The sequence below is a fragment of the Macrobrachium rosenbergii genome, chromosome 54 (genome assembly GCF_040412425.1).
Source record: "Macrobrachium rosenbergii isolate ZJJX-2024 chromosome 54, ASM4041242v1, whole genome shotgun sequence".
NCBI classification, from domain to species: Eukaryota; Metazoa; Arthropoda; class Malacostraca; order Decapoda; family Palaemonidae; genus Macrobrachium; species Macrobrachium rosenbergii.
Genome location: NC_089794.1, coordinates 33980488 through 34007935, shown reverse-complemented (window position 1 = coordinate 34007935; position 27448 = coordinate 33980488). Strand labels below are relative to the sequence as shown.

The window sequence follows — 27448 nt, the reverse complement described above, 5'->3', positions numbered from 1 at the left end:
AAACCATCAGAGTTCATTGGTGTCTTTGAAATTAAAATCCTTTCCAGTTGCTAATGGGTGATCTAGGCTGTAACAGTAAGTGCATGGTACGGAGAAATGAGTTACGCAACATAAGGAGAAAGAAATTTATGGTTACTATCACCCGAGCCATTATTAATCAGCCAATAAGACCGTATATATATATATATATATATATATATATATATATATATATATATATATATATATATTATATATAATTGTATATATATACATATAGACATGTAGATAGATAGATATATGAATGCGTGTATTCAATGGAAGATGTTGAGTAGGATGGTGTACAGGCGGTTTGTTAAAGTGCTACGTTTCTCCAAAAAGAAAGTCGGTAAAATGAACTAGTATAAATTCTAAAACAAGCAGGTTAACAACTTCCTACGGGGTTGAGGAACAATTTTTTTTTTCCGGTGCAAGTCTTACGTAAGTGTTGGATGCTGCCGAGTCCAAAATCTCCCGACGCTAAGAAGCTTGCAGGCTACACCACAGCCCAGTATGCACTATCAATATATGCCGCGTAATTACACATCCACACATAAATGAAAAACCGTAGGAACCCTCTACGTATTAAATAAACTTTTAGGAGGGATCTAGATTTTACTACCGAGACCAGCAGGACCTGTTTGTTCCAGGTCCCGCACAGCGACCTATAAAGCAGGACTAAGTTAACCAACCCTGAAAAGACGCATAGCAAGAGCATCCCACACCTGGCATCTTGCATCCAGGACCCACTATAGCGGGTTCCGTTTCAACGCTTTAACATACTTTACGCTAGAGCCAACTTAATTCCAACCAACTGCCTTCCTTCTTACCAATATTACAGAAGTTGATGGTCATGAGTTTCAAGGATTAATACTTCCTTGGTGATGTTTGATATTTTTAGATTCTGCTGATTTATATATATATATATATATATATATATATATATATATATATTACATATATATATATATACTGTATATATATATATATATATATATATATATATATATATATATATATATATATATATATACATCCCGGTTTTTACATATGAGCATATTATCAGCTGGGATTTTTTCGTATAAGAGCATTTCATGAACCACGAACTAATCATAAGTTTCTTAGGAAAATCAACAGCAATCTAAGCTACTGCCGAATTCCTTTAAGAATAGCTCCCTTATCCCAGGAACCATTCACTTGCTTGCGTAAAGAACAAGGACTTCACGGGGTCTCGGGGCGTAGAACAACGGCTCTCACTGAAAAAAAAAAGCGAATCTGTGATTAACGGGCTTCTCCCCTATGGCCTGTGCTACGATGTTGCGGGGCCCATCGGGTTTACAGCGTCCCTTCCAGTTCAGACTGCAGAGTCCCGCTGCCTGCCGTCGTGGACGGGTGTATATTGAAGTGCTGGGGTAGACCGCAGGTTGTTGGAACCAAGCACCTGGTGACGACGAATATAGGACTAATAATAATCTCCGCATGTGATGCTTAAGATTGAAGTCGATTGTGGAGTTTTTTTTTTAATTTAGAGACTTTCAATTTAATTGTTCTGTTCTGATAAGAAACACATTACAATATTAAATGGCCAACCATGATGAGCTTGGCCAGTTGCAAAAGAGAGAGCTTGACCGTTCGCAAAGCTATCCTCTTGGCGTTCGCGATCGTTATATACAATTACGTGATGTTCAGCAGAGATCAGAAACCCGAGAAGGACTCCGGTTACGAAAGTAACAACAGTTCTTCCGGGAAAAGCTCCCCGGACGGCGTCGGTCTAATTGGCGCCACGGAAAACAGGACAGTAAACGTCACGGCGTCCGGGATAAGGACGTACACCTTCAAGATGCGCGGGAAGAAGAATCAAACTTCCAAACAGACTAGTCGGAAGAAACATTTCCTCGAAGATAAGGTCGTTGTCATGGATGACGTCTGGGTGAGTAAAAGTGGTTGTCATGTATCAGTAATACAGCAAAGGTAATTAAGCTCGACCGGTTGTAAATTTTAATGAACCATGATGTCATTTTGAAGGTATTTGTATATAATCTTTACTTTGCATACAATACAGCCACATACTTCACTGTACACACAGCCAGATACATCACTGAATCACTAAAAGAAATACTCAGTATCTAGACGGACCCCTATTTTTTTTTTTTTTTTTTTTTGTATGTTTGGGCCGTTAGCTCAGGCAATTCAAAGTGCCCGTAACTAGTCCAGACCTGATGGAAACAATGAAAGAGAATAGGACTTTATAAACTCCAAGTTGGCCAAATATCAGTGGCCTCATGCATAAATTTGGGGGTGGGGCAGAAGCAACGAAAAGAATTTCTAAGCAGATTATAGTACATAAAATAAGTACAAACTGCATTGCATGATGTTAAGGAAGATATTCTCGAATAATCATTACAGAAAATGATTATTAAAGAGCAAATTATTAAAAATATGAATAATAATTTAAAATATAGTGTTACTTTATTGACAATTCACTCAGACAAAAGGTCGACCAGATCGTTTCTAGGAGCATTTGAGAGGATTCATAATAAACAGTATACAAACTGTTGGAAAACCTCAAGATATATGGTACGTCAGTACGTAAGCTTACATCAGTAAAAATTATTATTATTATTATTATTATTATTATTATTATTTCGGATGATGACCCTGTCTTACAAACTTCATCCAGACGGCCATACTATTTAATGAAGTTTATAACATTATTATTATTATTATTATTATTATTATTATTATTATTATTATTATTATTATTATTATCATCTAAACAGAATGCACCATTTGCGTGACAGACTGCAAGGCAAACGATGTAAAACTGAACATAACACGCAAAGGAAAAAGGGTGTAAAATTGAACATAAGAATAATGAATAGAATTGAAAACGTACTCGAAATTAATTTACTATATTGCGATCAACAACAAATAAAGCAACAACATTAAAAAATGGACAAGCTCAGGAAACTGGGAGTTGATTGCACTACGTACCAACTGGTAGATAGACAGACAGAATATAGGATTTAGTCCAAAGACAGAATATAGGATTTAGTCCAAATGCCAAGCGCTGGGACCTATGAGGTCATTCACCGCTGAAACGGAAACTGGCTGTAAGAAGGTTTGATAGGTGTTACAGGAGGAAAACCTCACAGCTGCACTATGAAACAGTTGTTCGTGAGGATGGAAAGACAGATGGAAGAAAGAGAATATGAACGGAGGTACAGTAAAATAAATGAAAGAGGTTGCAGCTAGGGGCCGAAGGGACGCTGCAGAGACCCTTAAGTAATGTCTACAGTACACCACGTGAGGTGCCATGACGGCACTAGCCCCCTTCGGAATAAGTAGCAATTGAGTTCAGACGCAAGACAAAAATTACAGTTGCTAAGGTGCTACACAGGGATAAGAAGCACTGATTATATGGGATCTACTACGTGGCACCATGGATGGCCAAACAGCCAAGAACTGGGACCTATTAGGTCATTCAGCGCTGAAACGGAAATTGACAATAAAAGGTTTGAAAGGTATAAAAGGTTTGAAAGGTGTATAACAGGATGAAAAACCTCGCATTTGTACTATGAATCAATTGTTAGGAGAGGGTGGAAAGTAAGATGGAAGAAGGAGTATATGAAAGGAGGTACAGTAAAAGGAACGAAAGCGGTTGCAGCTAGGGGCCGAAGGCACGCCGCAAAGAACCTTAAGTAATGCCTACAGTGCACCGCATGAGGTGCACTGACGGTATCCCTCTACGGGGTCGTGTCATTACTGACTTCGGGTCTGGGTAAGATACGGCCACCCCGTTTTCTGTTAGCCACACTGGCTTCTAGGCGCGGCGGTTACATGACTTGAAAAGGATGTTCTTCCAGCAAAAAATAAATAAATAAAAATATTAGAAAAAGTTCCTTGTACATCCTCCAGTTTCTCCCGATTGCTAGAAAACTCTACACACCCAAAACATTTTAAAAAATGGTTCTCGAAAGTACAAAGGAGACCATTGGAACGGAAGCGATGATAAGAACAGAAATAAAAAAAAAAACGAGATACCAAACAAAGGAGTCAAGTGAGGGGAAAACATCCAGCCGATTTACAACGGAACTTTTTATATTTATTCCGTTCGTAATAATGTCTCGTTAAAAAATTGGATCTAGCTCTCTTTGCCTCATTTACACACAGTATAATATACGTACATACAGTATATATAAAATGTGTGCGCGGGCGTTTCTCTTTAATTACAAGATTAATATTTCTTGGAAATAAAAATCCACAATTGCGTGAGGTATATTTTCTTATGATTATATAAGGCCTTTTTAAAGCTGCTGTATACTTTGATACAATACATACATATATATATATATATATATATATATATATATATATATATATATATATATATATATATATTATATGTATATGCATGTATTTTACTGTAATGCAACAGTGAACAGGGGCACAGAAGGAAGTGCTCGAAATATATGGATGAAACGTTCGTACAGTGTTTATGGGCCTTTTTATTTTTTTATATATATATATATATATATATATATATATATATATATATATATATATATATATATATATATATATATATAAATAATGAAACGTTACTTGATCTGGGTCGCGGTAGGTCAATCGACCATCCGAAGTGTATAGGGATAATGCCTTTACCTCAATAAACGAAAACCTCATTTTGACTTCCACCGAGATTGCTGAAGGGTTTCTTGTTAATGGATATCAAAAGCTTTTTTGCATCATTATGTGTCTCCTATTTTACCCAAGTATCTGATCAAACCTGTATATCCGGGTTTCTCTAATCCACACTGTATGATTTTGTATGAATATCTCTTTCTCAGTAATGTTCCTCATGGATAGTTTTCTCTTAGCAAAAAAAAAAATCCTCTCTCTCCCTCTCTCAAGATTTTATATGAATATTTTAAAATCTCTTTCTCAGTAATGGTACTCATGGATAGTTTTCTCTTAGCAAGAAAAAAATTCTCTCTCTCTCTCAAGATTTTATATGAATATTTCAAAATCACTTTCTCAGCAATATTCCTCATGGGTAATTTTCGCCTAACAAGAAAAAAGAATTTTCTCTCAAGATTTTACGTGAATATTTCAAAATCTCTTTCTCAGTAATGGTACTCATGGATAATTTTCTTTTAACAAAAAGAGAAAAGAATATCTCTCTCTCTCTCTCTCTCTCTCTCTCTCTCTCTCTCTCTCTCTCTCTCTCTCTCTCTGTCAAAATTACAGTAATATTCCTCATGGAAAATTTTCTCAGAACAAAATAAAAAAGGATAAACTCTCTCTCTCTCTCTCTCTGTCAAAATTACAGTAATATTCATGGAAAATTTTCTCGGAACAAAATAAAAAAAGAATAACCTCTCTCTCTCTCTCTCTCTTTCATGTCAAAATTATAGCAATATTCCTCATGGAAAATTTTCTGAAAAAAAAAAAAAAAAAAAGAATAACCTCTCTCTCTCTCTCTCTAGACTTGTCAGAATTACAGAGGCTTGCCATGCCGGCTTTCTCCCTCGGGAAAGAGCTTCTGGAGAATTACCATGGGCACTGAAAAATGCAATTCATCGTCGAGTAATTCGAAGACAGACTAGTCTTTACATCATGAGAAGTCAAACTTGGGCAAAAACTCGGCAAGTGAAAAAAAAAAATTACGAAAAAATGTCTTCAAAACTGGATGTTTCACCAAAATGTACTCAACGCACGCACACATGCGCGCGCACACACAAACACATACACATATAGCCTACATATATACACATATGTGGTTTCTTTTTGGGGAAGTCTTATATCCATAAAAATTTGAGTGTGCTTCACTAACCATGGGCAGCCTTGCAGTCATGAAAAAAAAACCACGGTAGTTATTGTTACTTTATAATAATTACATAAAAATACTTATTGCAGCCCAGGTCTTAATATGGAGATATTTATTAGTGTGTGAACACTCATATATAACAAGATAGCTGAATTCATACATCACAAGGTCTTCGAATTCACACAGAACAAGCTATCCGAACTCCCCAAGCAGGCTTCCACAAACAGTAACTTGAAGAATCTTGGAGGAAAAAAAAAAAAAAAAAAAAATCCCAATAATCAGACACAAGAATCAAGCGTTACAGGTTTCTGCAAAATCCTGGACTTCGGTGCCCTAATCAGAACATGCCATTACCTTCGCTCGTAATGCTTAAAGCAAACCAGTCGTCGGCCATTCGCCAGCCTCCACCCTTTGGCTGGAAACTTCGGCTTCGAGATTTTTGCTTTGTTGCTCAAAAAGAACCTGAGACATTTAGAAACTTATTCCATAAGTATTGATGCTCGTATTAGTAATACCTGTGCACTGGGCTCAGATTTGCAGTCCTTTAAGAGACTTGCTGTAAACTGAATGCTGTGTGTGTGTATACATAAATATATATATATATATATATATATATATATATATATATATATATATATATATATATATATATATATATATAATGTACGTGTATTACCTTATTCACCTTAAGACCCACCACCACAGTCGACTAACTATTACATACCCAAGTCTCTGCTAAAGTTAGCAAAGGTACAATGGGATGGGCCTCGATCAAATCGCTCGGTTTCTCTTGCGAGGAAGGAAATCGTTTGAACCACTGACATACTGTACTTGACAAAAGCTAAGCACCGCCAGAGCCGCACTTAATGACGACGACGATAAGCAGTGGTACTTGGATTGCGGGTTCCACGAGCAATTTGCTGAGGTTTATAGGTCTTCCTGGTGCAAGCAGTCAGCATAATTTTGGAGAATGCAAAGAGGAGGTTCTCTCAGAATTCACAATCATGACAGTAAGCTTTCGCAACAAAAGAAATTTTTTGGAATTATATGTCCCACGCTTGGGATACTGGCTTAACTGTGTATAATGCCGCTAAGCGCAGAAGTATGAGCCAATAGAGATTAGACTCACTCACCGCTGCCCTAGTAACGAAATTAAGTCGAGACTTTCGGCAATGGAGTAATTATCCAGCAACTTCAAGTTATTTGAGCTATAAGATGCAACTCGAATGTAGGCTTTAGACACTTTTATATATTATATAAATTTGCCGTTCCAAGACTAAAAAGCTTCCACTTGGTATCGTAAGAACTGAAAATATCAAGTCGTTCAAGAAAAAAATAGATTCCTTTTTTTAGAGTGCTTTGACGGTGTGGATACGACAACTATTATGGAGTACATAGTATAATAAAAGAAAATAGATCTCAGATTGTGTCTGCATTATTATGTATATGAATACAGTTTGCGGGTCTCGTAGAAAGATTTCGGTGGGGTGGAACCCTAGAAAAAAAAACAATAACAGTAACACCAAAGTAACAGTCTATATTACAAGACCTGAATGTTATTACCAGACGTGAATTCTCTTGCATAAGAGTATCATCGCTTGTCGTTTCTTCCCACATTTGTTATGCACACCTGCTCTACAGTTCATGCATCCCAAGAGACTGAAAGAATAAGTGACCCATTACGATTTCCTGTTGCATGAATATGCAGAATAATAGTCGACTCCATTACGCGGTTCAAATTCTAATCGTCTGCCATCCGCATTCATGGTGTGTGTTGGTTCGTGAGGTAGTAGCCCATGTGGTGAGACTATTCTCATGAGCACAATTCATTGAAGTAAACACTATTATTAAGCATAACACACACATATATATATATACACACACATGTATGTATGTATGCATATTAAACATTGTCTTGCCAGGTGGTGGCTTCAGTGAAAAACAATACGATGGGCGCTGCTATGTTCATTCTTTAACTACTGAAAATTTCCACACATACAATGCAGGTTCACAGTAAAGCGTTAAACCTTCTAAACACACTGCGTCCATCACCTCTTGTCTTGCACTACGTATATGCATAATTTTGTAGGTCTTAGACCACAATGCCACCTTCACTGTTTCACGGAGATTCACGCAGATGTCGGATCGCGGCAACAAGTCACGGGGAAGTCTTGAGGTGTAGACACTCCAGAACAATCGCAGTTACGTAAATACGTCGTAGTCTGTTTAAATGTGGTCCTAGTTTATAAAATAAATCACTGTTTAGTCCTTTCGTCTGACAGCTGACATCGACGTGGTGCATGGCACATTACAGCGCCTGGGTAGTGATGGTTGGCGAACATTCATATGGTATCGTGTGTGAAATTACAGCAGTTATAAGATGTAGTCCGATACGCTACGAATATCCACATCGCAAAACGATTTTACCACAAAGTTTCAAACGATCTGAACAAAAAGTTGTAAAAGTTTCACGGCAAAATTATACTATTGTACTAAGATTGTGGCGTCACTCTGGTGGAGCAGAAAGGATATAATATCGCGTAAACAACCCTGACCGTAGTGGAATTTCGTGCTCGAAAGACCAAAACTTGTCATCTAGGCCTACAGCACAAGACAAGAGGAATGCCGAGAGGCAGCGCACTAGGACCCATATGATTTACTGTAGAACCTACCAAATTATCATGAATCATAAAAAAAGGGGCGTAAATTTTCATCAGATGCTACCCTATTTTACACAATTATGGACAACGCTACAGATACCATGGCCAAAATAGAGAAGATAAAGGCATAAAAAGTTTGCTGACAATAAAAAAGACTGCATTGATTAACAATGTATATTTATAGGGTCGAAGAGAAACTGGAAGGCTCGATATTAAAACAGTAAAAATTAATTATGCGAAGTTCAGTCAAAAGTGAGAAACTTGGGAGTTCTAATTTAAAAAAATAAATACGACAAATCAATTATGAAATAAATGAAACTAGGCCATTATCTCCTACGAAATGTATCCATAATGAAATATCCGAAATTGGATACGCTAAAATTGCTTGTACATAAAAATGTAATTCAAGACTAACACGAAAATGGTCAGCCAAGTTATTTACCCAGAATGCCGCAGGGTTTAATCAGCTCAATAGCTACCTGTTCAGCAACAACTGAACATGAAATGTTTTGGCGTAAATTCCGAAAAAGAGTAAAGAAAAAAATCCAAGAAAGAGTAAAATAATAAAAATGTAAAAACGCATAAATACGCGTAAGAGCACGGGAAAATATAAAGTAAGTTAAGTGGACCAAAGATGCAGAAGATGCAGAAACTGAACAAAAAATTACTACGAGGGTCAGCGTACACAATAAATTGTCCCCAGAAATAAAATACTCAAGAAACTTAAAACTTAACTAATCGCAACATTTATGACATGGAAGAATAACTTTAGAAAACTATGAACTTCAACTAATAAATGGGGTCCGTTGGATGGATGAAAGATAGGCCTACAAAAATAAACGCGCATGATGATGATAATGAATCACTCACCCACGGAAACTGGTATCTTTCAACTGTTCCGATCAACTGTACGAGTTAACGGTAACCCGGCTGCTATTCACCTATTCAATTGCCCCAAAACTAGCTCGTCGTTTGGACCCACAAATTAAAGATAAAGTCTAATTTGAAGCTAGTATATAAGTGGGTAATTAAAGTAAATTTACTGATAAATCTGAAAGGAAATTAATTTTTTTTCCATTAAAAACATTCTGCCAGACTTTGTTTGTATCGTCTATACTGAGTAGGAAGCTTTTGCTGGTCACCTTCCCATGTAGAAAAAGATCAGTTGTCACTCCTCATCAGTTAAAGGATGATCGTGACAGCGTTTGGCGCTCTCTCTCTTCTCTCTCTCTCTCTCTCTCTCTCTCTCTCTCTCTCGCCACTCCTCGGGTGAAACGGCTCTTTTTGTGTTATAGAAAAAAAAAATTCTGCCACATTGTTTCTAAACATGCACAATGAAAAACGTGTATAGCCTATCTTGAGAACACGGCTGTAGACATGAATTATTTGAATAGCTGACGAATGTGTTTGCACCCGCTTAAAATCTTTTCCCACTGTGAACCAACTCTCTCCTCCCATACACGGGTAGGGGCCAATGAACTCTTCATCGGTGTTACGAAGGCAAGCCGTATGGAAGGCATATCCTTTTCACACGAACTTCTTTAGAAAGGCTAGAAGCTAAAGGAATGGTGTATTCACTTCCAGGCTTTACTGTAATTAAAGCTTTTTAGCGGTTAGGCATAACACTTAGGACTTAGAATAGTACAAAAATATTTATGAACAAACCGTTGGCGTCAACTCATTTGATACACTACGGACTACTTTTTACCAACCACGCAAATTAGGTAACTAGCGTCCCGGAGAAGGGAGGAATGCAGCCACACGATGTTATGTAAGTGATTTCCGCGAGATTATATGGGCGCATACAGGGAGTTCTGACCTAAGAAAAATTTCCAGGTCTTAGATAACAAAATAAGCGACAAGGATTATCAGTTCTGATACAAAATTAAAGTTCGGTGTCATGGCGGATTGGAGGCCTACATCCATACCCAGTTGATGGTTCCTCAAAGATACAGTAGAGGTGTTATGTCTATAACCAGGAAAAGCATGCCAGCGAGTACGTGAAAAACAGCAAAGTATAAGGAAACATCACTTGAGAAGAATAACGGAGTGCAAGGAAACACGCGTGTCGAAAAGGAAAAGAAAGTATAATGGCTGGTACCTGGGCATTGACCTTGCTCGTAAGCTGTACAAACTTCACTAACGTTATTATTTCGATACACTTCGTGTGTCAAAGACAATGTTTAATCAAACAGAACAAGGGATGATGATTTCGTAAAGCAGACCTAATGGTGAAAACAGGGACTAATCATGAAAACCATCCCAGGTGGGGAAAAACAGAAACGAGAAAATTACATTTTTGATAGTCAACGAAGCGTGGAAAAACTGTACTGGAAAATAAAAGACGAAAACACCACAGTTCAATAAAGGCATTATAACCTTCAATAAGAGAGTTTTCACTTACCCAAAATATTAAGAAACATATATTTAACATCAGCAGAATATATACCTCAATTATACTCAGGAGTGAGTAGTATTAGTTGGATTTACGAAAAATGCAGCTTTCAAATAATGATATAGGTTAAGTAAAACTTAAAAAAATAGCGTGAGACAGAAAGTACCTATGAGCTGCTTTGGAGTTTAACAGAGGGTTTGGAATCCCGAGGGATGAAAAGGTTACTGGGTACGCAGAGAAATTCTTAACGGGTGTGAAATATATGAAAAATTTTAACATTATAGTTACACTATGTTCTCTCTGATCGACAGCTTACGATTCAAGCTGTTGATATCATGACATGTCATATGGCGTAACGATGAGATAAATTTTACTTCAAGATATAAGCGTCTATTGAGAAAAATGGAATTAACTGCGCAAGAGGGTTAGAAGGCGTACAGGGTAGTGATATTGGTATGTGACAGGTGTGGGGGGCGTAGCCCTGGACTGATAATGAGCTGATAATGCTCTCATAAAAAAAATACAAGATTTTTTATGGCGAGAGTAGCTGTGAGATGTTTTGTTTTTAGAAGGCCTTGGTCTAGTTTTTCTAGTGTATTTGACGAGCAAAATAGGTTGTTTTTAGGCCTACCGCATAACTGACCAAAGTATTACCACTAACTTCACACATTCAGCTTCACTCACCGTGATAACGAAATATGAAAAATATGGGGAACTAAGGCAGAAACTATTGGGGTTAACCTGGTTCGCGTCACTAACTATAAATTGTTTTGGATTCGGAATGAGAAACAATTACTAAGTGGTATACAATGATGAGTACTGTTTCTTGTTTTGCTCCACGCATTACGCTTGTAATGTCTGTGAAAATGTAATATTTACAATTACTTATGAAACCTTTAATACAACGATGATACAATAATTTCAATTTGAAAATTATAGCATAATAATCCGCGTTACCTGTAATGTTTCAGTGTGGCCTGTAACCAATTGGTTCTTAGCCACGTAAAATAAGTCTAATCCTTCGGGCCAGCCCTAGGAGAGCTGTTAATCAGCTCAGTGGTCTGGTTAAACTAAGATATACTTAACTTTTACTCTTCCATAAAACTAGACCTACAGTAGGTCACCTAAGCATAACGCATGATTAACGCAAAGTATCTCAGTAATGATGGCAGAGGAAGACGCCTGCGCTCGGCACCTATTTCTATGAAATGAATAATTATGCAATTCTATCCCAAGTGACGATAAAATAATTTGAATCACGGCAATTGAAATATGGTACTATCTGTTGCGAGCAGTATTATAGGTACATTATTTTAGGAACGAATTATTCTATTAATGACTTTGCTATTAAACAAAGGCCTATAGCAAATGTAGACTAAAAATTTTTAGTCAAGGTAAGGAAATTTGGCAGTTGTCTTATAAGTGTAACATTTTATTAATGAAATTATTCAAGAAATTGATGGCATAAAGCACAATGTTACGGAGTGTAAGGAAGTTGGTCTCTGGACACTGACCTTGTTCGAATGCTGTAAAAACTTCGGTAACGATATCATTTCGATACACTTCATAGATCAAAGACAACGCTAAACAATCAGTTCAGGACGATTAGGCCGTATTATTTTCGGCTGTGAACCTGTTGGGCTGTCACAACTTTAGGCCATATGAAGTTTCGGCCATAAGACATGGCGGAAGCTCCTTGGGCCCCTCGGGTATCAAAGTATTATATACACCCATTTCGGCCGTGTGCTAGTTTGGATGTTACGGCCTAAATGACTTGCGGCTGAAACGACCAGGGCCCATAACAACAATGGATGACTAAGACCTAATGGTAAAACTTGGGCTAATCATGAAAAGTTCCCCATGTAACCATAAACAGTAACAAGAAAATTACATTTTTGGGTCAATCAGGCCTGGAAAAACTGTAGTGGAAAATAAAGGTAATTGCAAAATTCATGCGGTTTGATGTTTAATTAAATCGGAACCGAGATGGACGAAAACACTATATAATTCTTCAATAACGGCATTCTAACAACAAAATATAAAGAAGCTTACCAGTATTTATCGGTGGAACATATATATATACCTAAATTAATAAAGTATATATGGGTAGTATTTTTTGGATTTTTTCACAAGCCTACCAAACATTAGGCCTATAAAGACAAGCACTTTCCTTGCAGGCTTCGGCATCATGGAATTACAATGTATGATAAACTTAAGACTAAAACATGCATAAAGTCTCGATAATTAGCGTTAAAATAATGATAAAAGCTATGTAAAAGTTACAAAAATAAGCGTGGGCAGGAAAGCGTGCATGAGCTTCTTTGGAGTCTCTCACAGAGGAGTTGGAATCCCGAAGGGTGAAAAGGTTACTGGGTAAGCAGAGAAAGCATTGTTAATGGGTGGAAATTAAAAACTTAAAATATTGTAATTATATTTGGCCTTGTTACCTTTGATCGACAACTTACGATTTCAAGTTGATGATATATGACGTAACGATGGGGTAAATCAAACTTCAGGAAATAATCAGCGTGCCTCCGTTTTTGCCAACAGTGTAAATTAACAGAACGGGGTTGGGGAACATATAGGGTAGTGGTTCAATACGAAATGTTGGAATGGAATGGAATGGGACATAGAATTTTAGCCAAAGGTCAAGCGCTGGGACCTTAGGAGGTCATTCAGCGCTGAAACTGAAGTTGACAGTAAAAAGGTTTCAAGGGTGTAACAGGAGGAAAACCTCGCAGTTGCACTATGAAACAGTTGTTAGGAGAGGATGGAAAGCTGGAAGAAAGCATATGAACGGAGGTACAGTAAAAGGGATGAAAGGGATTGCAGCTAGAGGACGAAGGGACGCTGCAGAGAACCTAAGTAATGCCTGCAGTGCACCGCATGAGGTCCACTTACGGCACTACCCGCCTGCGGGGTATACGAATTGTTGTCCCCCTTTCTGCAGGCTAGATTGAAAGGCAAAACAAGTTATGTTAATAGGTCTACCCATAATTAACTCGAGTATTACCGCTAACTTCACAAGGACTAAGACTAGTATATGCAAACTCACCGTTGTAACGAAATATGGAAAATATGGAGAACACAAGCAGAAACTATCAAGAGCAACTTCAGACACATCTCCCAATAAACTGTGTCGGATTCGAACTGAGTTTCGAGAAGAGAAACAAATGCTAAATGACGGTAACATAATGAGTATTGTTTCTTATTTTGTTATGACCATTTCTACTAATGTCTGTGAAAATGTAATATTTACTTTTACTTCTGAAACCTATATACAACGAGGATATAACCCTTTTAACGTGAAAATCATTACATAATTCGCGTAACCTGTAATGTTTTAGTTAAACTTAATGACGACTTAGGCAAGAACGTTAAAATTATGAACAAAACACGACCCAAGTCATATTCGTTACAGTAAAAACTAGGAAAGTTACGACATAAAGTAAGTTATTTTTAATTTCCAACACTGTTAGTTAAAAAAAGAAATAACCGGAAAGGCGGTACACCTTAATATAAGAATTAAACTGTCTTGCCACTGAGAAACCTTACTACCGTCTGTAACTGGATATATAATGATAATGTTACACAGTGTTGATGCCTTTGAGACTAAGCACAGTACTTAAGATTCTGCAGTCTCTATAGACTTGAAATTACCTAAATCCTACCACGGTATTTATAGTTCCAATAAAAAGAGATAACGTTCTCAGTCTTATTTTCCTAACCTTGCGTTGGTAGGCCTGCGATTCACTCCTGTTAAGACAGCTCTCTAAAATACTGCCAAATTCCTTTCAAAAAATGTACATTGGTGACATACCTGGGTTATCCGTTAATTAATACTTGTAAAAAATGGTAGGGTAAAACCATACTTCCTTATTCACATATGATTATGACAATAGTAAATGCAAAACAGTAACGTGATAATTCAGAATTTCCTAACCTAACCTCGCCAAGGGTTATAGGCTATTGACCTGTACCATTACTGTCAAGCAACCTGTGGATGCATGAGGTTAGGCCTATAAATATTTAATGTAACTTGGTTGCTAGGCCCTTAACTGAAATCTAATATTTACCTTACGTATTGCCATGATTATCCACTCAAGTTCATTTCCATACACCAGTGCAACAAACAAGATTGTAGTTATGCACTGGATTTATAATGTTTATATTTATCTTTGTCTGTTTCCACCGATATTGCTGTTGCTTTTTAATAATGATAGCAATCTTTGTTTTAATTAACAGGCCGTTTTCCATCAGGGTGGTGGGGTTTCGAAGGAAACAATAGAGCAACAATTGACATATATTCATTCTCCCTCATCTAAATCGAAGTTTAATCCCGGCTGATAAGATACAGAAATTCATCAACAGCAGTTGAACCATTGCTTCAAAGTATGAAGATATTCTTGCACTTTATCAAGAAGGGATATAACTATTAGTTAATAATCGATATATGGAAATCAATTTTGCTAAGTGGCACCCCTACATAGCCTAGGTATTATATGCAAACAGCACAGCAAAGAGCATTGCATCAATTGCTATAGAAACTCTGATTTCCTTTCTTTTTATAGAGACTTTCCCAGCACACCGGATGCATATAAGAAGCCTGGCAAATTTCATGGGAAGGTCTGGCTGACTATAACCAGAAAATGTTGGAAATTACCAAGTCAACTCTCCCATGGGTCCACCCTAATATATCTAGGAGATGGGAAACTGCCTTTATGTCGTCTGATTGGTAGGGCGTCCCAGTTTAGTCGGCCTGAGAATATACGTCCTCTCTGAATGTCGGAGGGGAAGTACGAGTAAGCTTTGATCTTAGTGCTATTTTTGGATGCCTTAACAAAATGTGATTTATGATGGCAAACTTATGCAACGCCGTACTGTCTAAGGGGCTTTTATTATTTTAATTTGTTTTATAACTTAACAATCTTATATTTGCTACCATTTTATAGTTTTTATTAAGCGTTAATTGAATATAGTGAGTGTGCTTGTGTTGTGACTGTTTCAAGCAAAAAAAATAAAGTTTATTTACTAACATAATATTCGGTGTTGATGACCTTTGTTGTTGTCACTCCAAATAATTTACTGTTAAATCGATCAGTTGATTACTGGACACTAGGCCCATTTTATTCTGATGCCTCGTGTGGTCCTTCCTCTTAAAAAATAAAATCTAACCGCTTTCATCTTTTGTTTTTGTATAATGAAAACCATCTAGAAACATTCATTCCTCTTATCACCATATTTAGAAACGGAAAGGCTGGCTCTTGTGACGCCACCTTCCTTAAGGGAAGTGCCGGAAAGCCGAATAATTCCGTGTGAAAACTGTACTCTAATATGGACTGGATTTTTTTTTTTATGGAGGCTAGATATCATTTCCACGATCAGGATAAATCATTCAACTTCCATTAAGGTAATTAAAGTCTAATTTTAGGTTATTGTTCTCAATTTATGTGAAAAAAGAAACAAATAGCTAAACTTGATCTATGGCACCATAGCTGACCTACTCTTCCATAGAACTTGGTCTAGCCACGACGCTTGAACACAAATATAGCCAGTAATGGTGGCAGAGGCAGACGCTGTTGGTCATCTGTTTGCACTTAATGAATAGATTATGCAACGCGTTCCCAACCGACGACAGTATCATTTAGAACTATGGTACTATCTGTTGTTAGGAAAATTATTTTAGGAACTAATTAATCTGTCAGTGACTACTGTAAAACAAAGCCTTATAAAACGTGTATACCGTTTTTGTTTTTTTTTTTCAGAAAAAATATATGGAAATTAAGCAGCGTGCTGCACGTTTAATGTTCTAACTAATGACATTATTTACTAATCCTTCCCATTTACCAAAGAAGTAATTAAATCCGTGTGACATCATAAGCACCATCTGGCGCGCGGCGTCACTAAATACAAAATATAAATAAAAAATAAATAAATAAATAAATACATAAGAAAAGGTCGCCGTGTGACATCCTTTTTCGCCAAAAGGCCGGCAAGACGAACTAACCGACCCCAACCTGCCCATAGGTGGAATTTTTCGCTCGCTACCGTTAGGGTTACTGAAGCTGAACCATCATTTGCGAATAGTGTCGAGTTTTCTACCTTGGAGCGAGTGTGTTGATGAAACAAGACGCCTTTCGAGTTTACGAAAATAATGTAATCGAGGGAATCACGTAAATGTTTGTCAGTCATCCTCTGTATAAGATTAAAGTATATCTTAATACACAGAATTCAAAACAGTAGTACTTGGGGCATGAATTAAAAACTCTTTCTCGCCTGAGGTGATATCACATGGTTATTCAACCAAGTAATATTCTTTATGCTACCTTCTAGTAAATAATGTCATTAGTTAGAACACTGAGCGTACAGTACGCTGTCTAATTTCCATACATTTTTTTCGAAAAACAAAAACAAAAAATCATACACGTTTTATAAGCCTTTGTTTTACAGCAGTCACTAACGCAGTAGTTAGTTCCTAAAATAGTTTTGCTAACAACAGAAAGTACCATATTTCTAAATGATATTGTCGTCGGTTGGGAACGCGTTACATAAGCTATTCATTCCGTGCAAACAGACGATCAAGAACGTCTTCCGCTGCCACCATTGCTGGCTTGGCTACTTTGCGTTCACGCGTTGCGGTTGTGGCTAGATCTAATGTATAGCTCTATGGAAGAGTAGGTCAACTATGGTACCGTAGATCAAGTTTAGTTACTTGTTTCTTTTTCACCTAAGTTGAGGTCAATAACCTAAAATTAGACCTTAGTTACCTTAATGGACGCTTAATGATTTAACCTGATCGTGGAGTTGATTATCTAGCCTCCATAAAAATGCATTCAGATATTATAGCATGATACAACCTATTTGGGAAATAAGTTTTTTATTTGGACAACGTTATGCTTGTAGGACAACTGCCGGCTTTCCGTTGTTTTGTTATTATTATTATTATTATTATTATTATTATTATTATTATTATTATTATGCAAGCCATATAAGAGAAATATAAAAACAAACCAATAAGATTAAGCTATTAAATTATGAAATGAGACTAATAGAAGTACATTTCAAACCTAGTTTGAATCTCAGAAGTTACAACGATTCAACCCGGTTATTATGAAGTTCACTCCTAGAAAAATGTGAGCACTGAACCTCACAAAGCAAAGGCAAGACTTCGAATTAACTTCAGATTCAGTATGAGAGAAAACAGCCGGGTAATCGAACAGCATGCCAGTTTGATCTAAGGTCTGAAATAGGAAAATTAAAAGAACTTATGTTTTCATCCAGCGATTTAAGATGCAAGTCATCTGCGCAGGAAAACACTCGGGCCCAATAACAGAATAAAAACCCGTCCTCAAGTTGGTCGCGTCTCCAGAAATCGTGAAAGACGTACTTATTAAACCAGCTCTTTTTTTTTTTTTCTTTCTTTTTCTTTTTTAGTCATTGAAGGAGAGATAAGGCGGATAAGCTTCTCAAAAGTGAATTTTTAGTCGAGAAGAACACCTAAACTTTCCAGCGAGTTGCACGTAATTAAAAAAAAAATGTCATTACTAATAACTATACTCTGAGTTTTGTTACTGTACTATTTCATTCCTTGTAATTTGCATTGTGCGCTGGTTTCATCTGAATCTGTTAAAAGAATTAGCAACCGTGGGTGCTGAAGAAGGCTCTTTACATTATTCAGAAACCTGATTTTGTTCTAATGTTATTCTGAGCGCTTACTTTTAACTGCGTCTACTTATTAATGATATATATATATATATATATATATATATATATATATATATATATATATATATATATATATATATATATATATAAATATATATATAAAGTTATGTAACAGTTGGCAACAATGAATTATCACAGCAATATGACTGCCTCCTTAAACCACATCCTAGTGGTGGTAAGTTAATTGCAGATACTTCCACCCAACGCAGTTATGCGCAATTCAACGGAGGTTTTGTACTCACCCGTGTCTGTATGCCATCTTGTTTATTAGCTCACAAGATATTTTAACAGGCCACCAAGAAATTGCAGTAACATGTTGTGAAGGAGCTGGTTTAGTACCAAAGAACTGCGTAACTTTGATGCAAATATGGTTGCGCATCGAGGATTTCACTTTATCTTTGAAAACTCCCATTTTCTTCTTCTTCTTCTTTGTCGGGACAAGTGAGCTATCGGCCTAGGTTAAATGGAGAAGGGTGGCCAGGATCCGGATCCAAGCACTCTTTAGACCTTGCATTGGGGGATCTTATGTGGTATAAACCTTAAATTAGTTCTAACCTAACAATATTATGCCTATCGTCGTAATTTGACACTACCAGCTACTCAAATTGTCTCTGATGCCATCTTTATAATACCTAAATATTGCTCGGATGCTGTCAGCTCCCGAGCATAAATTATAAATATAAATATAAATATATTTATAAATATAAATTGCTTTGAGGCTCTCAATTCTGTATTACTCAAATGCTGCCCTCCCCGAGAAATATCCATGACACCATCAACCCGCAGTCAGTGTTACATATTAATGATATTCTTCAGGCATACAACCGAGAAGAGGTAAATGTCCATGGTTTGTGTCGAGACCGGTTTGAAGACCGTTACGTTGTGTGATGATTTTGTGACGTTTACCTAATTTTAACCTGATGTGAGACTACAGAAAATTGTTTCAGTAAAATGAGAGGATTGGGAGAAGCCCATTCGTTAGTTGACATTAACAGTCCTAGACCGATGCTATTGACAGTGTAAGAAAAATAATATTTATTAAGAGCCTTTTATCTTTGTTGTGGGTCCTTTCCTAGATTAAACGTTATTGGAATGAATAAATTAAGCCTTAATCAAGATATTGTTGCACTTATTGTTTCTTCAAGCCTTAAGTACAATAAAATACACATCGAACATTTATTTACAAACAGTTCTCTAGACAGACATACTTTTTATCGGCTTCGTCTCCTTAGCCTAAAGTTATCATCTGTTTGCAGCCCTCATTTAAACACCAGTCTTCATTTTATTTATTAATTATGTAAATTTTTCTTTAACATCAACCCATTTTCTCCCCCCCATCCCTTCAATGTGCAGACGGAAGAGAAGATGGCCGCTCAAGCCAAGATCTTTGCCGACAGAGCAGCGGAGTTAGCAACATCGTGCGAGGAACTGCGGGATGATTCTGTGTTTCTCCGCAACATTTCGGCAATACATGCTAATTTACGCTGGGTCCCTAAGCATAAACTGATCTGGTGTCCAGTTTACAAAGTAAGTGGCCAATGAGTTTTGATACTAATTTGACGAAAACGTCAAACTAGACCTACTTTCTACGGTAAACTTAGCTCGAAGTTGCTGGTTTAGTACAAATTTTCTTCAGTGGCGTCCTTTAATATCAGCATTGATATCCTTTATTGTCCCTAGGATTATACTGGGAGTTTTTGTTACTGCGTTAATGGTGACTTTACTTAATTTTTATTCTTTCTAGCAAGCTTATCTCTAAAGTAAACTAGATGGGTTTGTTCATTCTTCAATAAAAACCAAGTTGGCAACTAAAATGTCCCCTATGTGTTAATATGAGCTTTGCCGAAAACTCTCAAGTTCGAGAACATCAGGCAGTCTTCTCAGATAACTGAGATCACTATCCCAGGTGATGTGCTCATGGAAAGAAACTTGATGTGACTATATGTCCCACTCCCATTGAGCAACAAGCTATTGATTTGATCGTATAAATACCCCTGTTGTGACTGTAGATCATTCTGATCAACGATTAACACTTGCTAATGAAACTGGTTCTAGTTCCTATAAGCCATTCAAGTAACTTCCTTAAACTGACGTGACTATGTGTCCCACTGGATAGCAAGATATTGATTAGCTTGTATAGATAACCCTGTTGCGACAGTAGACCATTCTGATCAACAAATTGGTTCTAGTCTCTGTAGACCATTCAAGAAATTGTTGCTCTCTCCCCTGCAGGCAGCTTCAACGACGTGGATGAGCAACCTTCTCCTTCTGGCTGGAATGAAATCCGCAAGCAACAGCTTCCATAAGCAAGTCAAGAAGCTATACCCCCCACCTAAAAGCCCAGAAGAAAGACAGAGACTCCTGGAGACGTCCATGAGAATGCTGATCGTCAGGCATCCTCTGGAACGCCTCCTTTCGGCTTACAGGTAAACCAAAAAGACTGGTTTGTTATGGTTAAGTAACACCCACCACCATACCTAGCCTTTGTTTTATTCTGTGACTTTATTTTTCCTTCTAGTGCTGAGCTCTGGAGCTCTCTCCCTGTCTGCTTTCTGTTGATACTGTGATTTTACTTTGTCCAAGAGGCACGGGCCTGTCGTTTGGGGATAGGCCTAGTGGGTTTTTTTTCTTTCTTTTCCTGTAATTTTTTCTAGGCCTTCCCTTCCCGTCTGCTTTCTAATGTGAAATTAAAAGTTGTGACTGTGGGCTTCCTAACTTCACATAAACGAGGGTTTGAGAGACACCAAAAATAACATCACAACTGTGTAATTCGTTCGAATTTGATTTGTTCAGACGCACCACACACACATATATAATATGTTTGTGTGTGTGTGTGTTTTGTGAGTGTATGTTCAGCAAGTCTTTAGATATGACATTGTTAGCGAAATGCATTAGATTTGTGTAACGTCCATATAAAACTTTTATTATTCAAATCGATATATCTAATCATTAAGAAATGTAAACCAATTGAGAAACAAGAAAGAAAAAGGTTTGATCTAGATGACAAAGCAGAACTAATAAAGAATAAAACTCTCACTGCGTATTCAACCTTTGGGATTTCGCCAGCCACTTTTTGTAGCAGAAAAGAAGGGAGAGCAGTTCATTGGCACAACTGGGTATTCGTGACACTGCCACGAGGAGCCGTTAAAGAGGCATATCACTCCTACTACAACTGTTATGTAAAGGGGATCCCGGAAGTGGTATCTTCGAGTATAATGTCTCTCTCTCAATATAGCTCAGTTGTAGATGGCAAGTTTATTGTATGCTGAGGAGACGCTTTCGCTATCTGTTGTGGATTCCCCGAGGAAGACGAGAAATGAATCATGACGGCTTTGCTGAAATGTTTAGGTTTCAAGGACTGCTACCGCATTCCGTAACTGGTAACAGAAATACGCAACTGTAGTCTCTCTCTTTTTTAACCTAACGGTAATTATTCACAACCGATATCATTTTAACCAGTGGAGAGTGCTGAGCGTGAAGCTCCGCTAATCAGTGGTATCGACGGCGAATATTTATCGTCAGCTACGAATAAAAACAAGTAAAAAATGCGCCGAAGTTTCTTCGGCGCAATCGAGTCTTATGTACAACCGCTACACCGTATAATCAAGGCCACTGAAAATAGTTTTCTTTCGGTGGTCTCAGTATAATGCTGTATGAGCCACGGCCCATGAAACTTTAACCACGGTCCGGTAGTGGCCTGTCCTATATCGTTGCTAGAAGCACAATTTATGGCTAAATTTGACCTCAAATAAAATAAGAACTACTGAGACTAGAGAGCTGCAATTTGGTATGTTTGATGATTGGAGGGTGGATGATCAACATACCAATTTGCAGCCCTCTAACCTCAGTAGTTTCTAAGATCCGAGGGCGGACAGACAAAGCCGGAACGATGGTTTTCTTTTACATAAAACTGAAAAAAGACTGTAAACTTGTTTCAGAAAAGTAATCGAAATATGTCTTTTATAATCGACCTTAAAATTATCTGTAACTTCACAAATATAGAAAAAAGATTCGCTCATTTACTACAGTAACAACATCTTCCATCTGTTTCTAGAACAGATCAGTTGAATTCTCTCGTTACTTTGTTTATAATTATTTGCTTTCTGTTTTAGACTAGATCGCAACTGAAGTTAAAAGTATAAATACGAGTAAACATCTTTGTATTTCAGGAGCAGGCTACAGTCTAAATATTTTTATATATTAGAGAATTTTTAAATATTTCTATGAAAAGGATGATCACAATCACAATCATCCTTCATTCATTGTCTTTGGAGATGGAGAAAACTATGGTGAATATCTTATTTCTTCTTTTACAAAAATACGCATTACAATCTTTATTTTACAATCGAAATTGGTAAAAGGTATGGACCACTCTCTTGCGATTTATGTAAAGATCAAAGGAAATATTCTTTTTTATTTATTCGATCTTAAATGAAAAATATTTCAATATTCCTCCTTAACATTAAGGAATTATTAGAAACATGCACTCATTCCAGAGACGAAATTTGATCATTTTATTTTAAATGACGAAAAATATTATATATATATATATATATATATATATATATATATATATATATATATATATATATATATATATATTTCCTTTGAATATAAAAGAGCTATTCTCCCATTCCAGGGACAAAATGCTCCGGGGCGACCAGTTCCAGAGATTAAGCCACGCAATCAAAACCAAGTATCCGGATCCCGACATAGACGAAGATGCTACCCACCCAACTTTTCATCAGTTTCTCCTACACATCAGAGACAACATGAAGAAGTTCTGGTAAGAAGAGAGAGAGAGAATTAGTTTGCATTTCTTTGCAGACAAATCGGAAGTTTTAACTAAACGACAATAGACGTTCTATTCCTAGACTTAAGATCCTAAACTTGTTGAAAACCAACCCCATTGCTAGACCTAACCTCCTGTTCCTGGGCACCTAATTCAGAAAAACGAGAACCTCTAGTACAAACAGATTCATCTGACCCCTCTATGCTTCTCTTCAGGAGTTCTGAAGGCACATCAAAGGTCAATCCTCACTGGCAACCAGTTTGGTGGACTTGTGGCCCGTGTCAAATCATGTACGACGCCATTGCTCACATGGAGACGCTCACGGCAGACCAGGAGTACATCATAAGGAAAGCCGGCCTTAGGGATTTGGCTGTCAATGCTCACACGCATTCGTCTAAGTAATTATTCTTTTATATATTTACCTTTATTTTGTGCTGCCTTATCTATATTGTTGATCTTGCTACTGAACAATTGGTATGCCATGATCTGCTAGACCTATGTTGATAATCACTTCCTTATTTCTCTTTTTCTTCTTTGCAGTCTTGACTCTTTCAAAGGAACAGACGAAGCCACCTTCAGTTACTTCAGCAAGATCCCCAAAAAGCTCATCCAACAAGTATCGAACCTGTACAGACATGACTTCCAGCTGTTCGGGTACTCGCCGGATAAGTTTATCGCCATGGGGACTAAGTAATCAACTCGAACATGGAGCTCTGTCACTCTCAGACCGGGCGGTTCAATGGCTTTTCCCTTCCTTTTGTTGCCAGGCTTTAGAATTCTCTTCTGACCAACGTTTATTCTGACTTTTATGTCCTTCCTTCCTTTAGGAGGCAGTTCCTTTACATCCTACAAGGATCTGGCTTCACCCTGCTTCCTGCCCCTTCCTTTTTGCAAGCCTGGGCATAACGTAAGAACCTAACCTAAATAACCTAAATGCATTTATTCAACCTTACCTCATCTTCCCTACCTAACCAGAAGGGAATTTGAAGTCCCTCGCCGACCTAAAGCCATTTGCAGTTGGTCATTCAAGATGCCAATCAAAAATGGAGAATGTAAAACATATCAGTAAGTGCAAATGGAAATAAGCACTGTAATTAACATCAGTATTGCATTCACCGGTAATTAGCATATTAGTGAAATACGAGTGAGATCAAGATTTAAGAAATTATTAGTTTATCGTTCATCAGAATAGCAATTTTTCCCCAACAAGAAAATATACTTTTGCAATATAGGATGAAAATTTTGTTCATTTCTCTCCAGAAGTGAGGCTTTTTACTGCCCAGAAAGCTAATCGTCTGTTTATTCCCCCCTAAAAAATTAATATGTGTTAATTTCCTCGCCAAATTTCCAACCAGAATTTGAGAGATGTCTATATCCAACCAGAAATTGAAGATCTGTTTAATTAACCAGTGAGTAAATTATTGCTTGTGTCTCTCATAGAGATGTTCTGTGTAAATTTGCAAATCAAATCCTCTTTTTACTTCTCATCAGGATTGAGGATCTGTTTATTTCCCTCTAAAATTTGTCTCTCTTTCTTTGAGACTTTCATTATGAATCCCATGGATTTAAACCTAATCTTCTGCTTATCCCTTGCCAAAAGTGAGGATTGATATATTTACTTCCCTTGCCAAAAGTGAGGATTGGTATATTTACTTCCCTTGCCAAAAGTGAGGATTGGTATATTTACTTCCCTTTCAAAATGAGGATCGGTTTACTTTCGATTGTAAATTACTTTTTTTGAACTTCTTGCCTTTTTTTCCTGCGTAAAAATCCTATGGATTTAATATTTGTAATGTATTTGCTACTAAAAGTAATATGTTCTTCGTATTGCTGGTAAGTCTTTCTTTTCTTCCTTCTAAAACTGCGAGCCTTTACACTTTTAAAATAGGGATGATTTATTTCTTCACTCTTAAAAGGGGGTAGTTTTATTTCCCTCCTCTTAAACCGAGGATGTTTTATTTTCCTCCTCTTAAACTGCGGATGTTTTATTCCCGACTCTTAAACTGGGAAATTTTTAGATTTCTTCCTATTAAAGTGAGGATGTTTTATTTGCCTCCTCTTAAACTGGAGATGTTTCATTTCCTGACTCTTTAACCGGAGATGTTTTATTTTCCTCCTCTGAAACTTGGGATGTTCTATTTTCCTCCTCGTAAAGCGGGGATGTTTCCTCTTCTTAAACCTGGGATGTTTAATTTGCCTCCTTTTAAACCGGGGATGTTTTATTTCCCTCCTCTTAAACCGGGTATGTTTTATTTCCCTCCTCTTAAAACAGGTATGTTTTATTTCCCTCCTCTTAAACCGGGAATGCTTTATTTCCCTCTGCTTAAACCAGTGATGTTTTATTTCCCTCCTCTTAAACCGGGTATGTTTTATTTCCTTCCTCTTAAACTGGGTATGTTTTATTTCCCTCTTAAACCGGGTATGTTTTATTTCCCTCCTCTTAAACTGGGTATGTTTTATTTCCCTCCTCCTAAACTGGGTATGTTTTATTTCCCTCCTCTTAAAACGGGTATGTTTTATTTCCATCCTCTTAAACCGGGTATGTTTTATTTTCTTCCTTAAACCAGGGTATGTTTTATTTCTCTCCTCTTATACTGGGTATGTTCTATTTCCCTCCTCTTAAACCGGGTATGTTTTATTTCCCTCCTCCTAAACTGGGTATGTTTTATTTCCCTCCTCTTAAAGCGGGTATGTTTTATTTCCATCCTCTTAAACCGGGTATGTTTTATTTCTCTTCCCTTAAACCGGGTATGTTTTATTTCTCTCCTCTTATACTGGGTATGTTCTATTTCCCTCCTCTTAAACCGGGTATGTTTTATTTCTCCTCTTAAACTGGGGATGTTTTATTTCCCTCCTCTTAAGCTGGTATGTTTCATTTCCCTCCTCTTGAGCCGGGGATGTTTTATTTCCCTCCTCTTAAACCGAGTATGTTTTATTTCCCTCCTCTTAAACCGGGGATCTTTTATTTCCCTCCTCTTAAACCGAGTATGTATTATTCCCCTCCTCTTAAAATGGGGATGTTTTCTTTCCCTCCTCTTAAACTGGGTACGTTTTATTTCCTGACGCTTTAACTGGGGATGTTTCTTTTCCCTCCTCTTGAGCTGAGGATGTTTCATTTCCCTCCTCTTAAACCGGGGATGTTTTATTTCCCTTCTCTTAAACTGGGAATGTTTTATTTCCCTCTTCTTAAACCGGGTATGTTTTACTTCTCTCCTCTTAAATCGGGGATGTTTTATTTCCCTCCTCTTAAACCGGGGATGTTTTATTTCCCTTCTCTTAAACTGGGAATGTTTTATTTCCTCCTTCTTAAACGGGGGGTTTATGTTTTACAGGGATTTCTCCTCTTAAATCGGGGATGTTTTATTTAAACCCCCCTCTTAAACCGGGGATGTTTTATGTCCTCCTCTTAAACTGGGGATGTTTTTTTCCTCCTCAACTGAGTATGGTTATGTTTATTTCCCTCCTCTTAAACGAGGGATGTTTCATTTCCCTCCTCTTAAACCATGTAAACGAGGGATGTTTTATTTCCCTCCAGGGATGTTCTTAAACAGGGGATGTTAAACCATTTCCTCCTCTTAAACGGGGATGTTTCATTTCCTCCTCTTAAACGGGGATGTTCCATTTCCGGGGATGTTTCATTTCCTCTTAAACGGGGATGTTTTATTTCCCTCCTCTTAAACGGGGGATGTTTTATTTCCCTCCTCTTAAACGGGGGATGTTCCATTTCCCTACTCTTAAATGGGGGATGTTTCATTTCCCTCCTCTTAAACCGGGGATGTTTTATTTCCCTCCTCTTAAACAGGGGATGTTTCATTTCCCTCCTCTTAAACGGGGGATGTTTCATGTCCCTCCTCTTAAACCGGGGATGTTTTATTTCCCTCCTCTTAAACCGAGTATGTTTTACTTCCCTCCTCTTAAACCGGAGATGTTCCATTTCCCTCCTCTTAAACGAGGGATGTTTCATTTCCCTCCTCTTAAACCGGAGATGTTCCATTTCCCTCCTCTTAAACGAGGGATGTTTCATTTCC

General features: G+C 37.3%; 1 protein-coding gene and 1 long non-coding RNA gene across 2 annotated transcripts in view; one reads left to right on the top strand and one right to left on the bottom strand.

Moving 5' to 3' along the window:
- The window catches only part of LOC136834960 (uncharacterized), a 32181-nt gene extending 18136 nt beyond the window's left edge, over positions 1–14045 (bottom strand). The window contains exon 1 of the long non-coding RNA XR_010851940.1: positions 13959–14045. This is a non-coding gene — a long non-coding RNA (uncharacterized lncRNA). The remainder of the gene's footprint in view (positions 1–13958) is intronic.
- Positions 1401–26730, top strand: LOC136834959 (carbohydrate sulfotransferase 10-like). The gene is made up of 6 exons (XM_067097856.1): positions 1401–1948; positions 19982–20155; positions 20861–21054; positions 23268–23414; positions 23636–23818; positions 23961–26730. Exons 1-6 carry the CDS (start codon positions 1610–1612, stop codon positions 24112–24114), a joined length of 1191 nt encoding a protein of 396 aa, XP_066953957.1. The 5' UTR covers positions 1401–1609; the 3' UTR covers positions 24115–26730.
- Positions 26731–27448: the final 718 nt, after the last annotated feature.